Source organism: Chenopodium album, chromosome 19 (genome assembly GCF_948465745.1).
Source record: "Chenopodium album chromosome 19, dcCheAlbu1.1, whole genome shotgun sequence".
Classification (NCBI taxonomy): domain Eukaryota; kingdom Viridiplantae; phylum Streptophyta; class Magnoliopsida; order Caryophyllales; family Amaranthaceae; genus Chenopodium; species Chenopodium album.
The window spans coordinates 9521952-9537084 of record NC_137852.1 but is presented as its reverse complement, the minus strand read 5'-3'; the positions used below and the strand labels follow the sequence as shown (position 1 = coordinate 9537084).

The following is a 15133-nucleotide window of genomic DNA, read 5'->3' as shown; positions in this document are numbered from 1 at the left end:
AAGTTTAGGCCTTATTAGGGCATATCATATAGCTCATCTGTCAATATATGGTAATAATTGCAAATTCAATTCTATCCTAGCTACATACTTCGTATAAGCTACCTATTCAAGAAAAACATAAACTCTAAAATATAATAAGTTCGATTTTTATTTTTATTATTCTAAAAGTGAGCAAAATATCTTAACAAGAATTTTTATAGTATATTGTATGTGACTAGCCACATGGTGTGATCACCTCACATATATACAAGGTAATTAATTGAGTAGTAAGGATTACAGTGATGATCAAATGAGGTTACCTACGTATGTACCTTAAGGTCCTTAACGGATGTAGGGTTACTCCGATCCAATGGAAAAATGAGATAACTATCATAAATAAGTGGAGTTATTATTATTTTATTAGTCAAAACAAAATATTGGATTTGAGGTTATTACTTTTATGGACAAAAGGGGATTATTCCTATTATGAATAAATCAGGTTACTTATACGAATGAATACAAATTATTCTAATAAATCAATGTAGCCACACCGTGTAACTAACCACATACAAGACTTATTAATTACGGAGTACTACTTTCAATCTAAGCTAATTTATTAAGTTTCTTCTGAATTAAAGATTAAGCAAGCACTCTCTATATCTACTCATATAATCCCCATAAAAAAGTGATTATGGTATACATTTACTCATTTGAATTAATTGCATATTCATTTAATTTAAGTTTAGCTAATTTTTACTTGTCATATTTTCTCAACTTTTGGAATATACCATCTTTTTTCTTTTTTGAAGGAAGAATATACCTTTGTTTCCCTAGTTAATTAATGAAATTCACTAAACATAACAACATAAATCTAAAACAAAACTACATCGTCATTTTTTTGAGGATGAGACTTGACCATGATTAAGAATTAAACTAATGTACCGTACAAATTGTTAATTAGAGGCGGCTAGCTAATGACCAATAATTTACCTACTGCAGGAATATTGAGAGCACTCAATGTAACAATAACAATATAATCATATAATTTAGTACTATGATTAAAATAGACCTAAAGGAAGATTCCTTTGTTCTATAATTGGCTCCATTGGTTTTGTAACCAAGTACTAAACAAACCTTCGTTTACATATTCGCTTTCTCTACTTATAGTTAATGATGGAAGTTGAAATTTGATTTGTAATGATATTAAATATTAGGGTAGATTGTTTTTGTAAGTGTCATTTGAATAAGATTCTTCCATTAATTTTATTGTATGAAAACAAACATGATGTATTTGAATTTGAATGATATACTCTGTCTATTGTGTAACTTTTACATAAAATATTTCGCCTCCTACTAATTATACGTATAGTCCGTAAATCAGAAGTAAATTCCTCCGAGATTACCAACTACGCAATTAGTGAAGTTGTTACAAACTTACAACACAACTAAAGCAAGTTCCCTATTTAGGAAAAGAAAGATGTGATAGAAGAGGAGTTTAGTGGCAATTAACCCCACCTTCCATATACTTTTGAAAAAAAAAAAAAAGATACAAAATGGTGGTTAAGTGATGACAATATGATCATCAAAAGACAAATAGCAACAACCCACAAAAGGTCCACAAAACCCACAAAAAAAAAAAAAAAAAAAAAAAAAAAAAAAAAAAAAAAAACATTAGTATGTGCATTATAATTTTCTTTAATTATACTATGTAAATAGTGTCACAATTGCACGCACGTCATGCAAATTAAAGGACACTTGAGAGCAAAAACAAAGGAAAACCCACCTTATTAGTAGAATCTTTTAGCAACCTAAAAGAATCTATATTTGAATCTTTTGTACATAGATTTCCCCACATAACCAATTATTTTAGAAGTAGGGCAAAAAAAATATAATTGAGATTAAAACCTAACTTATCTACCCCACCAAAGAGTTTTATCTTTTCTTTGCATCACTCAAAGTCCAAAAGTTTTGGTAAAGCTTCTTTAATTTTACTTTGTTAATTATTAGTATTTTTTTCTTCTTTTTTTTGTGTTTGATGTCATCCGATGCTTTAGCTTATTAATTGGCGGTTTCTTCTTTGCATTTGCACTTTGCTTATAATAATTCTCTTCTCCTCCTCCTCTCCTTTAATATCCCTCTTTAGTATAATATCGAATGATGTATATATGAGGTAAAAATGAGTTAATTTTGAATGATTATGAGGTTACTTTTTGAGAAAAATCATACATAAAACAGATTGTTTTAAAAAAAAATAAAAAAAATAAATTAAGACGACTTTTAACAGTAATGACATCTTGTCTTCTTATTTATAATACGTAGTAGCAGTCTTATATAAGAAGAAACCTCATTGGTGTTTATTGATGTCATGTCAAATTTGATTTTTGAGTAATTCTTTGTTTAGTTATTGCGCTCCAGAAATGTATGAGCATAATAGTTCACAGTAGTTATAAAGACTACGATGTTATAATTAATATTAGAAATTTCAAACCAAGTTGGACATTAGATTGAAGGTATTATCTTATGCACACCGTGAAAAGGCATTTTCTAATGAAAATTTAACAAAAAATGGCCCCCCGATATATAAGTGCGAACATTAAGTTCAGCGACAAATTATTTTGAATGATTGAAATGATTGTATGAAAATACCATAACTACTGTCTTTGCTCCTAATGAAAGACCTCTAATTTTGTCAATCTCATTTTAAGCAAGATGTATTCACTTTTATAGCTTTAATACATTCCTAACTCCTTGCAATCATTAATTCAATTATTTTTTGTTGGAATGAAATTATTTTTATCTATCAGAATAAAAGTGTGACGAAGGCTTTAGAAATCTCCAATTAATTTCTTATTCTTCTTATCGAAACCAAAACATTTACAACATTTCACAAACTCGTATAATACAAGTAATCTGAACAACGCATGTATAGACTTAACAACCAGTTTTAATAATTAAAAACCCAAATTTGAGCCATCCTAGACCTCGCAATCATGGTAGTATGGTACAATGAAATCAAATTTTCTTTTCGTGGTGCATCATTTTTTTTTCCTCAAAAAATCATTAGCTTTTAGTTTATGGCTTAAGAAATGAAGTTGCTATCAAACTCATTATGATATCATCAAATATCATTTATTTAAGTTCCTTTTTTTCTTGTCCCTTCACAAATCACAATCCTTAGTTCCTTAGTACGTTTGTATTTTTTTTGTTGCCGGCCAAACATAAAAATTCATTAACAATTGGCAATTGCCAATGGTTTTTCATATTAATGCCTTGGAAAACATAGTCATGTGCCATTTTTTAATTTATTTTTTTTGTTTTATTATCTTAAAACTAATCTAAATAATTTTAAATATACTCCAAATGATGATGCAATTAGCCAATAAAAGGAATCATATTGCATCACATTGAATCCTGCATCCCACTCAAAGTACAATTATAACTCAAGTATAAAAGAAATACCATTAAAACAGGAAATAAAAGCAAATACTAGTATATGATCTCCAACACCCTTGTTAATAGGTCCACTTTTCCACTCTTTTTCCATCAACTTGGCACGGATTTGCTTACTCTACTCTACTTATTTGGAGGATGATGGAGCCAGTTCATTACCACAAATGTGTCATGATTATCGAATTTGGTAATTATATATTAGTGGTCGTTTGATTGAATACAAGAAAAGAAATTATAATTCTGTTTATGCTAGCTTCTCTTTGTAAAGACTAAAGAGTAGACACTAGACATATATAATATAATATTATACGGAATATCTGATCTTGCGTCTCTTCAAGAAGAGTGTGACAAATATGCCATAGAGTATTTGATTAAGTGAAAACATTTACTTTTAAGGGGGATTACACAAATTACCTTAAACATTTAGGCTCCGTTCTCTTCACCTTAATTTTGCTGAACTGAAATTATTTTTGCTGAACTTAAATTATTTTTACTGAACTGAAATTATTTTTGCTGAACTGAAATTAATTTTACTAAACTGAAATTATTTTTACTGAACTGAAATTATTTTTACTTAATATTATTTTTTAAGGTGAAGAGAACAGGGCCTTAGTGAGACTTCCCGTATTTTTATCAGCCAAATTAAATAACTTTTTGTGTGAAGTGTGTACATTTATCCTTTTGTTTAGGGCTAATATTTTAGAAGTCTCAATTAAGCTTGTGATCTCTATTTGGATACACTACTTTTCTCCCTCCAATTCCCTACAAAACTTTTTGTTCTTTTCACTTGTGACTTTTTTTGTTTTATAAATTGATTTCAAAGGACTAGAACAAAAAGGAACGGAAGAAGAATTAATACTACTCGTTTAATTTAATTTTTATATTCCATGTCCTGTCTCTTTATATACCTGAGTAGTTCTTTGAAGTGGCCACAAGCCCACAAATATAAATAACAAATTGATGCCTTAAAAAAACAAGGTTATATGCACCCTTTTTTGCTAATGTAGTACTTAATAATATAAGTATTATACCACTGTCGTCAATACAAATTTAAGTACGTAGATGATAACGTAATTTACTGGTAAAAGGAATCATATGACATCACACACAATTCATAATCATAGTTTAATGAAATTAAGGAAAGTTTATAAATCATTAAAAACAAAACTATGTACTTAATACAAATTAACATTCTCTCATATTAGCATTCTTTAATCCACTTTTGCTCCCTTTTCCAATCAACTTGGCACAAAAGTTGCTGACTTCATTCTAATTTTAAATAGTTGGGAGGAAAGAGAGGGAGCCAGTTCATGTATACTGGCATAATCATTACTTATTCACACAAATTAGATTTGGGGTTTTTTAGGTTAGTGATGAATCTTACTTCATTAAGTCTAATCCGTCTTAAAAATATCTAGCTAAAGTATCACCAATCAGATTCACCTCACCTAAATGTACCTAATAAACTAACCATTACAAATATCGATATTGAAATATAAAGTAGACCCGATAAAAATAACCCTTGATTATAGGAATTATAATACCTAGAAATTGATACATGAATTCGCATCCAAAGCAACTTCATCTATTATGATTTATGATAAGTTATTTGACATTCAGCCATAATACGACTTGTTCCAAATCGAATTCAAACTTGAATGACTGAAATTAGATTGACCTAAACCAAACCCAATCCACACGACCCAAGCCATTGGTTCCTCTAGCCTAAGACTCAAGGGCGCTATTATGAGTGGTAGCAATGTATGCAGTCACTTTGCTAAACAATCTGGAACTAAGAGGAAGACTTGTGTTATACTGTTGCATACATGCCCTCTGCCTGAAATTCTCTGCCTAATAGAACATATGAAGTCACAATGCATAGAATATCAACAAAAGCTATACGTAATTAGTGCACATAATATGATGAACCTCTTGGTAAATTGGAGATGAAATGAAACCATCTATACATGTATCAATTTTTCCTTTGAAAATGGAGTTTACAGGCTTTACTCTCCATAATCAGTAGCAAAATAACCAAGTTACAGGTGCGTATACAGAAAGATGGCAAAGTAGACAAAAAACCGGAGTCAATTTTCGTTCTTATTGGTCAGCTAAAAAATTCACAGTGTAGGCTGCTATAGCCAAGAAGGAGACAATACCAGCAGACCTATGTTTTGATGTGTATCCATCAGAATCTGTTATCAGGACACTATTGTTAAAGTTGTATTGAATGTTGTATACCTGAAACTGGAAAAAGAATCAATTCCTGCTAGAAGTAGAACCGCCCCAGTGCATGAACTTCTTGACTTCGTCGTATAAAACCAGAATGGCAGCAGCACCAGTACTCCTAAACATGTTTGAAACAGCACCTCGATAAAATGAAGAGAGCCCTTCAGTCCTATATATTGTCTTCCAGCAATCAAAAGTTTTTCTGTACATTGGTTCCTTGAGGCCAGATTGCATCATCATACGCCTTCGAACAGTATCAAATGGATAGGAAATGAATCCAGCAGAGGTAGTCACTACTTGAGCCGCCAACCACCGTTTCCATAATGCCAGCTCTACAGAGTCCTTGGCAAGTACATCTTTCACAGTATCAAATCCTCCAAAGTATAGACCACGATGAATAACCATTCCATGGAAAGAAGCAGGGAGTCCCCTGTAAAGCCCACGAATCCCTTCTAGCCTGTAAATTGTACTCAAGAAGTGGTATATGCCCCGAAATTGACGGGAATCAGCCTTCCCGATGTCTGCAGCAAGTCGTGTGTGAGCAATATCAAGCGGATAAACAATCATCAATGTGGTGCAACCAGCTGCTGCCCCAGCAAAAAAGTTGGCAGCTGGACCAGTCATAATGGGTGGGCCATCATTGTCATTTTTCAGTACATCTCGATAAAGATCCTGCAGCACGAAATTAAACATAAGAAACGTATCTACGTAATTTCTTGTATGATATATAAATGACATGATAGAGCTTCTCTAGTTTTCTTCAAGTCTCCATTGATCATGGGCAAGGCAGCTTACAGTTGAACCTGTCCAAACCTTGCCTTTAGGGGGATTCCAAACTGATATTATTTTACAACACAGATAAATACAAGATGCATAAATTGTCTGTTTGTTCTAGAACTTGGTCACTCCTTACAAGAGGTTCCTACTGCAGTAGTTTCTCTTATATCAATCCAAAAGGTACAGCAGTGCACTTTCACCTACGAAAACTATAATAGTAAGGGCGAACATTCACACAAATAGCTCTAACTTTTAAGCAACTATCTTCCAACCAATGCACATACTAGAATTCAATATTTCATGGAAGCCTCCAATTACTAAACAGCAATGATTGTGCTAGCCTAAAAATTCCATGTGAAGTTACTTCAACAATTACTTTGTAACATTCTCCTATAGAAATTAGGCTCAGCATAAAAGAATTTGTTTGGCAGGAGCTGCTAGCAAGTGCATTCCAAAATGCAAATGAACTTGTGATTTGCCAGAGAAGCAGATCAGAAGCATAAGGATTTCACAACTCACAAGTTTAGTTCACAGTGTAACTCGAATCAACTAATTTAGCACCAGCCGCTAAAAAATGATTTGAAATCTAACTTGAACCATATGGTTCAGACTCTAGAGGAAAACTATTACAATGACCTCCCTCTATATATGGTGTCTTGCACCTTCCTGCACTAAATTGCCACTGTTCAATGCCAAGAAATTTGGGACAATAACACAAAAAAAAATCGGGTATAATAACAATTATGCAAATAACAACTAAATGATTTGATGCCAAATTTGGTAAATATAAGTTTCCTTTTGTTGGTCTGTGCATCTTTTCCTTGCAGAGTCCTTGTTCCCACAGCTGCTTAATCATGCATACAACTAAGAAGATTATTGAATTATGACGGATTTTCACCATGCCTTAACTTTGCTAGGACTGAAAATTACCACCTAGTCACTTTATTTCATATCCATCTCACCCAGAATTCTAACTCATTGATGGTAAAGCTATCACAACAGCAAGAGCAAAGGTCTCTTCCTACCCATTTCCCCTACTGCAACTCATTTCACATTCATGTTGCTTGTCCTTGACCAGCATTAACTATGGCATGCAAGAATTACAATACAGTGCAGGTTGCTTGTCCAAAGATATCATTAGTTATCAATTATTTATATATATATATATATAAACCCCTCCTAACCAGAATAGTGAGTAAAAAACCAGCTGAAAGAAGGGATCAGGGTGCATAAAGTTCTAACAGCCTTAACCCTAGCAAACCAAACTAAATTGGGACTGTAATATTCAAGTTCAGACCACATAAAGCGCAACATCTGTTGTCTGAAGTCTAACAGCCTAATAATTACTCAAGACTATACATGTTCATTATTATTAGATTTCCAAACTAACCACAATAAAATCCCGACGGGACTACATTTTTACTTATATGTTAAAAAAATAAATAATTATTAAACAACCCAGTGAGTACAACGAGCACCATGTGCATTTGTTTCAGTTAGTTTGGACACTCCTAATCACATATGCACTTTCCATCTCAAGGTGATAAATTAAGTGGACTTTGTTGACCAAAGTTCGATTTATGCAAAGATAAGGAAGTGGAAAACAAAGACTCATTATAGAGTGGAAGGACTATCAATAAGGTTTAAACGGGATATAAAGACTGTTCACCTTTGAGCAACATAATTTTGGCTACTTAAGTTTATGCTACTCAATGGAAAAGTTTTGGTCTAGATTTGACATCCATATCCAAGCCCATATGGAAATTTGGCTAGAATTTTGGAAAAATGGTCAGTCAAAACAGTTTGATCTACAGCTCTGAGTTAATAATATATATCTTCAGATACAACATAGCACCCTTTTCCATTCTGTACTCTGCAAAGGGGCCGTCTGCTAGTCAGATGTTCATGTCAAATTTTTTTTACTCATGCTCTCTTTATCTATCTCATAGCCATCAGACTCATAAGCTCATCCTAGCAGCATCATTCTTTTGACAAACAGGTAGCCTAGCCTACTAAGCACGTGTCGGGAGAGCTAGTGTCAATAAGGAGAGAATAGACTAGGCTACTGAGAATGTGTGGGGCGAGCTAGTGTCAAAAAGGAGAGCATAGACTTTCACAGAGAAAATTAAGGAGCTGGCTCTATGTCACACCCTTGTTATTTTGAAATCTATTTATGGGTATATAAGAGTCCAAAACATCAGAAGAACAGTTCAAGCATTTTTTTGGGAACAAAAAAAGAACCAGACTTCTTAAGTATCAATAATTAGTACAAGTGTAGCCTCTTTACATAGATATCATTATCTGGAAAATGAGGATCCGAGGTGGCAAGAACAAAAAAAACAAGGGGAGAGTTGGGCATTTATGAATAAGGACAGTGAGCAGGGTGGAGGTAGACAGCTAGGGGATTTTGGTGACTTTGATGGCATGGAGTAAAAGGAGAGAGGACATAGTATATTATTTAAAGTCAAGGATCTAAACACCCTTAAATCAAATAGGGAAAAAAAGACAGAGAAAGAAGAACAGCCAGATGACAAGATGCTCTCAAATATGAAAGCAAAAACAGCACATAAAATTAGATCCTACAAAGAAAAACATTCATAAAAAAGCTAAGAACAAGAATTGGAGTAAGAGAGCTAGACTAATCAAATTCAAACTCCATTAGACAATTGGTAACATTCTATTACTAAGCGTGGTTTAATCAAATGATCTCCAAATAGTACAATGAGAACTAGCCAAGGAAAATGTGAAAATTGCATATACTTACTGAAACTATCAGCATATACACCAGCACTCCACTTTAAGTTTTAAAATCATAACAGTGCTTGCTAATTTGGTATAGTATTATAACAACATATGCCACAGAAACCATATAACATATAACAACTCAATTATCTTCAATCCAACAAATCAACCCACAATCTTACCCTAACTGACGACCCAGAAATTTGCAACTCAAGGTTCAGATAATTTTGGGTTTTAACTTGTTTGTTTCTTATTGTTTTTGGGTCCATTTCAAATCAAGTCAGTTGCCTGTCCAACTAAAACTACTCAAAAAAAAGTGGCTCCAGTGAAAAAAGACAAAAATAAAAAAGCAATACAATAGTAAGATTTTAATGGATTCAAAAAGACAAATACTGAATGGAAAGAGAATATTTTGGTTTCACTCCAACTCTCTAACCTATACTATTGCTTTACTAAATCCACTACAGGATGGGGAGTATGTTGTGATAATTTCACCAGATGCAGAGGCTTTGAAACCTGTTTTATTTACAAAACATTTCTTTGTACTGTATCTCTTGTCACCCACATAACCACAAAGAAACACTTCGATTATAGAGCTTCAAGCCTAGGCTTGTAAAAAGCTAAATGGAAGATAACACCCCAGTAAGTCATAGGGTTTGCAAATTTCATAAAACAACACTCACTCACGCATAGTCATATGGTTCAATGGAACAAGGTCTGAGAATGTGGAAAACTGAAACCATATGGAATGAAGAAGCATAAACATCCATTATGTACTTTGGTCTCTTCCCCTTCTTTTCAGGGGCAGGAATGATCAGCCAGGAAGCAGGTACTTAAGTCCAAATAAAGCACCAATTAATCTCCATTTCTCAAATCACTAGTAAATCCAATTTCATTAGTCAAATGCCAATCCCAAGGCATTTTCAGTAAGTAAATACTTCGTCCTTTTTTTAGTAGACAAGATTTGACTTTTGACACTATTTACAAAATTCACTTTGACTAGCTTTTAAGATTTATAGCAATGATAAAGCATAGTCATGTGGGATATTATTTGAATCGCCTCAATGTAAATTTATTATTTCAGCTTTAAATAGTTTTTACATGTTGATAACTACAGATAGTAATTGTTAAAAGTGTGCGTTGAAAAACATAATAAAAGAAACGTGTCAACTAAAAAGGAACGGAGGAAGTAATTAGTATTGCTTGGAATTCTAAAAAAGTCCCTTCCTCTTCAAGAGTAAAAATAAAAAAAGAAAATGATAGGCCCAAAGACAACATATAATTTTGAGCCAAATGATACAATTTGATAGAAATCAATCACATCATAATACATCTAGAGTCACTTATTGCCTTACTATGCACAATAAAAAATAAAAATAAAATAAAAAATAAAAATATTGAATTAACCTTTTTACTCTAAAGCAAGCCCATCACTTTTTTGAAGCTAGGGAGTAGGAACTGATTTAAGCACACACAGTCAAAGTATGTAAAACTTGCTCATTCTATTCATCAATGTCCCTTTAAATAGAGGACAAGACTAAGTTCACTTCTAAGTCAAATGTTGATAGACAATACAATATAACAATATGAATTGAAATTTCTCACATGATTAGCTGAAATTCACTCAAGACAGCTATTTCTGAAGCTCCCTCAGCAAGCAAAGTGTCAAACCCAAAGCACTCAGGTACAAACTTAATACTCTGTCCATACGACAAACTTTTTTTTTTTCCCCTAAATTCAAATGTCTCAGAACGCCAAAATCTTATCGTTTCCCTTGAAGTAAAAGTCAATAGTTTTGAAAACAATAATCCTATCTTGCTCTATATCACATTAATCCCAGTTTTATCACTTCTATAATGCTTTTCCATACCCTTTATCTCTCTCCATTGACTTCCTACTATATCATCTACATTGTCCAATTCTATTCTTAAAAACCAACCAATATCAGCCATAGAGCTTATTTTGTAATGGATGAAGATGAATCAGTATTCTAGAGAAATAACAAGTTTTTACCTAAGTCTTGTGTTCCTTTTTATGACAGCACATGACTACAGGAGGAGGGAAATTATAAGGAAAATAAATTCAGAGGGGGCAAAATATTCTTCTCTAGACAAAAATACAAACCAATCCTGATTCATTTCTTTGATAAGAACAAATTTCGTTACACGAGGAAGGAAAAAGCTACATATACAAAACAAAGAGGACACTAACTAACAGGAGACGATCTCCGCATAAGAAAAAAAAATGATGCAAGGAAAACAAATCCATCGCACAAGACAGTCATTGAGATGCCTCCTAGCAATAGCACTTAACCAAACACATGAAGTGCAATAATTATATATCATTATATCTCACACAAACTAAAAAACCTAGTAAATGCTTTGCAATAAAACCAGACAAACCTGCACTACACCCACAACCCTCTTAATTACACACCACAATAATTCAGCAATCAGCACACTCTCAGAGTCTCAGACTCTCAGCACACAGATTTGTGACTTCCTCTCAATTACTAAAGATATAGCACAAATTTGAGGAGAGGGTTTTACTAAAGCCCTCAATCAGTGATTGTTATTAGTATTGAAAGTTTCTTCACCAAACATGGCCTTCATCCTTTTCAGAATCTCTGCTAAGTGCTAACTAGTTCAAAAGAGAGAATGGTTGTGTGTATCCAATTGTTGGTTAAAAGAGTAACATACAAGAAAAGGCACCACTGGTGTTCAACCAATTGAACTGTAAACTGTTGAATCAACATAGTCTTTGAACTTGCAATTGTTGCAAATCTGTCACGACTCACAACAGCTAACTTCCAGAATCTTAAAAGTTAAAACCATAATTCTTCTGTAACAGATATCATTCAAATTTCTCTGGCAATTTGTCATAAAGCAGACTAAAGCAAGTCTTCAATATCTCCACTTGTATGCAGGTCACAGAGGTCAAACAAATTCTTGACAAAATCTGGTGCTATAGACCAATATAAATCATGTCCATCATTAAATAAGAAGCTAAAGTTCAGACTTCAGAAATAAACATATTTCAGTATCATCTACCTACACATCCCAAGAGCATCCATTATGCACCCAGGTGTACATCCATTCAACCAAGGCTAACTTATGCTCATATGGGAAGGTTAAACCTCAAAAACAATGTTTCTCACAAAAAGATGCAATTTAATGAATCCATATCAAACCCATCATTCAATTTGGAACCAAAAATCAGTAAACTCTCACCATCCAACAATCTTTACCTCATTCACAAAAATTCTAAAACCAAATAACATACTTCCAAAGCCAAAACCTCAAACATAATGTTCCTCAAACTTATACTGAATTTTGATTAAATCCATTATTCAACTTGGAACCAAGATTCAGTAAATCCTCACCATTCAACCATCTCTATCTCTTTCACAAAAATCACCAAGAACCACAATTCCTCTTCCACAAAAATCAGCAAGAACCAAAGTCATGTTACTAGTTCAAATTACACTATAAACACAACTATCATAAAATTCGAAACCAAGGCAATACAACTACAACATCAAATAACATAAACAAAACTTTAATTCAAAAGTTAAAAAAAGAAAAGAAAGATTATATATACCTTAAGAGAGAAATTGAGAGCAACAGAAGGGTAATACCGAAGAACACTGCTACCATTACCCCTCCAAAGAGAGACAAAACCTTCTTCCTTGACCATACTAACAATGCAATCAAACATACCCTTAAATTTCCTGTGTTTTCCAACCCCAATTGCAATGTTACTCTCTTGTGTTTGCAGCAAAAGCTTAGCTCGTTCAATGGGTGCAACAATGGTGTGAACTACACCCCCCATAACTGCCCCCGCCATTAAATCTCTCTGAAAGCTCGTCGCATACTTCCAAGATTTGTAAGACGAAGACCCAGTTGATGGTTTTGACTTTGATGGGGTTTCTTCTCCTTCTTCTTCTGCCATCATTACAACTTGATTTACTTACACTACTAATTCTTGCTGAAATTTGATGGGTTTTCTTTCAATGGGTGATTGTGATTGTTAAAATGGTACATTGCCTTACTGATTTAGGTGCTGTGATTTGGGGTAAATGAGGGATTTTTGTTGAATTTTTCTGGGTTTTGAGTTGATTAAGTTGAGGGATTCTTTGAATGTTTTAGTTCGGATTTTTGTGGGAAATGAGTCTTATGATTTTTTAAGAAAATGGGTTTTTTTGGGGTTTGTATTAAAAGGAGTTTGGTGAATGATAGAATCGACTACAAACAAAGAACAAGGATAGGAACAATTTTTATTTCAACACCAAAAATTCTTTCCTTTTCTTTGGGGTCAATCTCTTCTAACACACGTGGCAATGATGATTTATCCAAATTCCAAAATCACTTCTTATTTCCATGAGTAAATTGATTTGGTTTTTAATTAGGGACGGAAGACGTATGAGTGTATGATTGATTCGAGTTCACCTTATTTTGTAATCTTATTACACGTATTTAGATTAAATAAAAATAAATAAATTAAATAAGATCGAATCAGTAAAAATAAGTTTTAATTCTAATCATACTTTAAACTATGAAGAATATGTGATAGATTAGTGGCCAACAATAATCACATAAAACTTTATACAAAAGCCAATGTGATGATCTTAAAAATGGAGAGTAAGAATCTTGTTGATTAAGTTTTCAATTCTTTGGGCACCATTTAGAATTGAATATATGATTCTTTCGTTGATGAAGGATAATGGTGTCTACAACATGGTATAATTTAAACACAATTGAAAATAGTTTTATTGGGAAAAACACACACTAATAAAAACACTTTTTCTCGAAATTGATTAAAGTTTTCTTCACGAATGTAGGCAAGCGGAATGCTGCAGTATGCATCTGAAAAACAATTGAAAATTAAATTAGAAATAATTTAATAATAAAGTACTCTGTAACATTGCAAATTTAAATTCATGTTTTGTTCACCATATTATTTCCACTTTTTTTTTTAATTTTTTTTAATTTTTTTTTGAGGGAAACATTATTTCCACTTATTACAAGAGCACAAGATATATAAGCTCAAATAAGAGTTATTAATTTCATATAAGATAAGTCAAGTACTTGTAATGAATAAGTTCACATAATTTCTTATTAGGGTAACTTAATCCTAATGTTAGAGATATATATTTTCGATATCTCATTTCTCTAACACTTAATTTACAAATAAAATAAACTAATTTAAGTATGTTTTAGATAAGTCAAAATCAAATGAATATTATACACTCTAAGGGATCGATTATATCTTCATGCTTTTAATTAGCCGCTTCTTAGATTATACAATTATTAATAATTTTTTATTTTTTTATTTATTTATTTTTTTTTTTACGGGCATGTGCCCTAAACAAGCTTTTATGTTGGGAGGGAAATTGGTTTTGATAGTTTTTTTTATGCATAAATTCTTCAAAAAGATAGGTCTACGTTAATTTATTGTAAAACGGGTTAAAATTATTTTAAAAGTATTTAAGTTATCCTTTATACTACATAATAGTAAATTTTATTTTACAAAAAACTTATAATGTATTAGATTAATCATATTAGCCTTTATAATATGTAATCATGAATCTATAAGTAATTAAACTTTCAAATAAAATCCACACTAACGACAAATTAAAAGTTACCCTTTAAGGGGTTAAAGTTATCATAAAAATAGTTACAGTTATCCTCAAACAAACCGTCTTACAATAAAATTAACGTACACCCATCTTACACAAAACTTATTGTTTTTTATGTGACTATGTGAGTAATAAATATAAAACTGTGTTTTCATAATAGGATATAGATATACAAGTTTATTCGAAATTATATGTAGAGTGACTAATTCATTTCAATACACCAATTTGCTCATTAAAAGGGAAGAAAAAATTCACCAATGATTTCAATACACCAATGTGGAAATTGTAATAATAATAGTAATAATTATTGGAGAACTT

General features: G+C 32.2%; 1 protein-coding gene across 1 annotated transcript; it reads right to left on the bottom strand.

The window, feature by feature from the left end:
• Positions 1-5369: 5369 nt before the first annotated feature.
• On the bottom strand, positions 5370-13412 carry LOC145594812 (ADP/ATP translocase At5g56450-like). Its single transcript, XM_081651146.1, has 2 exons — positions 12778-13412; positions 5370-6330 (listed from the first exon to the last, which is right to left on the bottom strand). The coding sequence occupies exons 1-2, from the start codon at positions 13129-13131 to the stop codon at positions 5689-5691; spliced, it is 996 nt and encodes a 331-aa protein (XP_081507272.1). The 5' UTR covers positions 13132-13412; the 3' UTR covers positions 5370-5688.
• Between the last annotated feature and the right edge of the window lie 1721 nt (positions 13413-15133).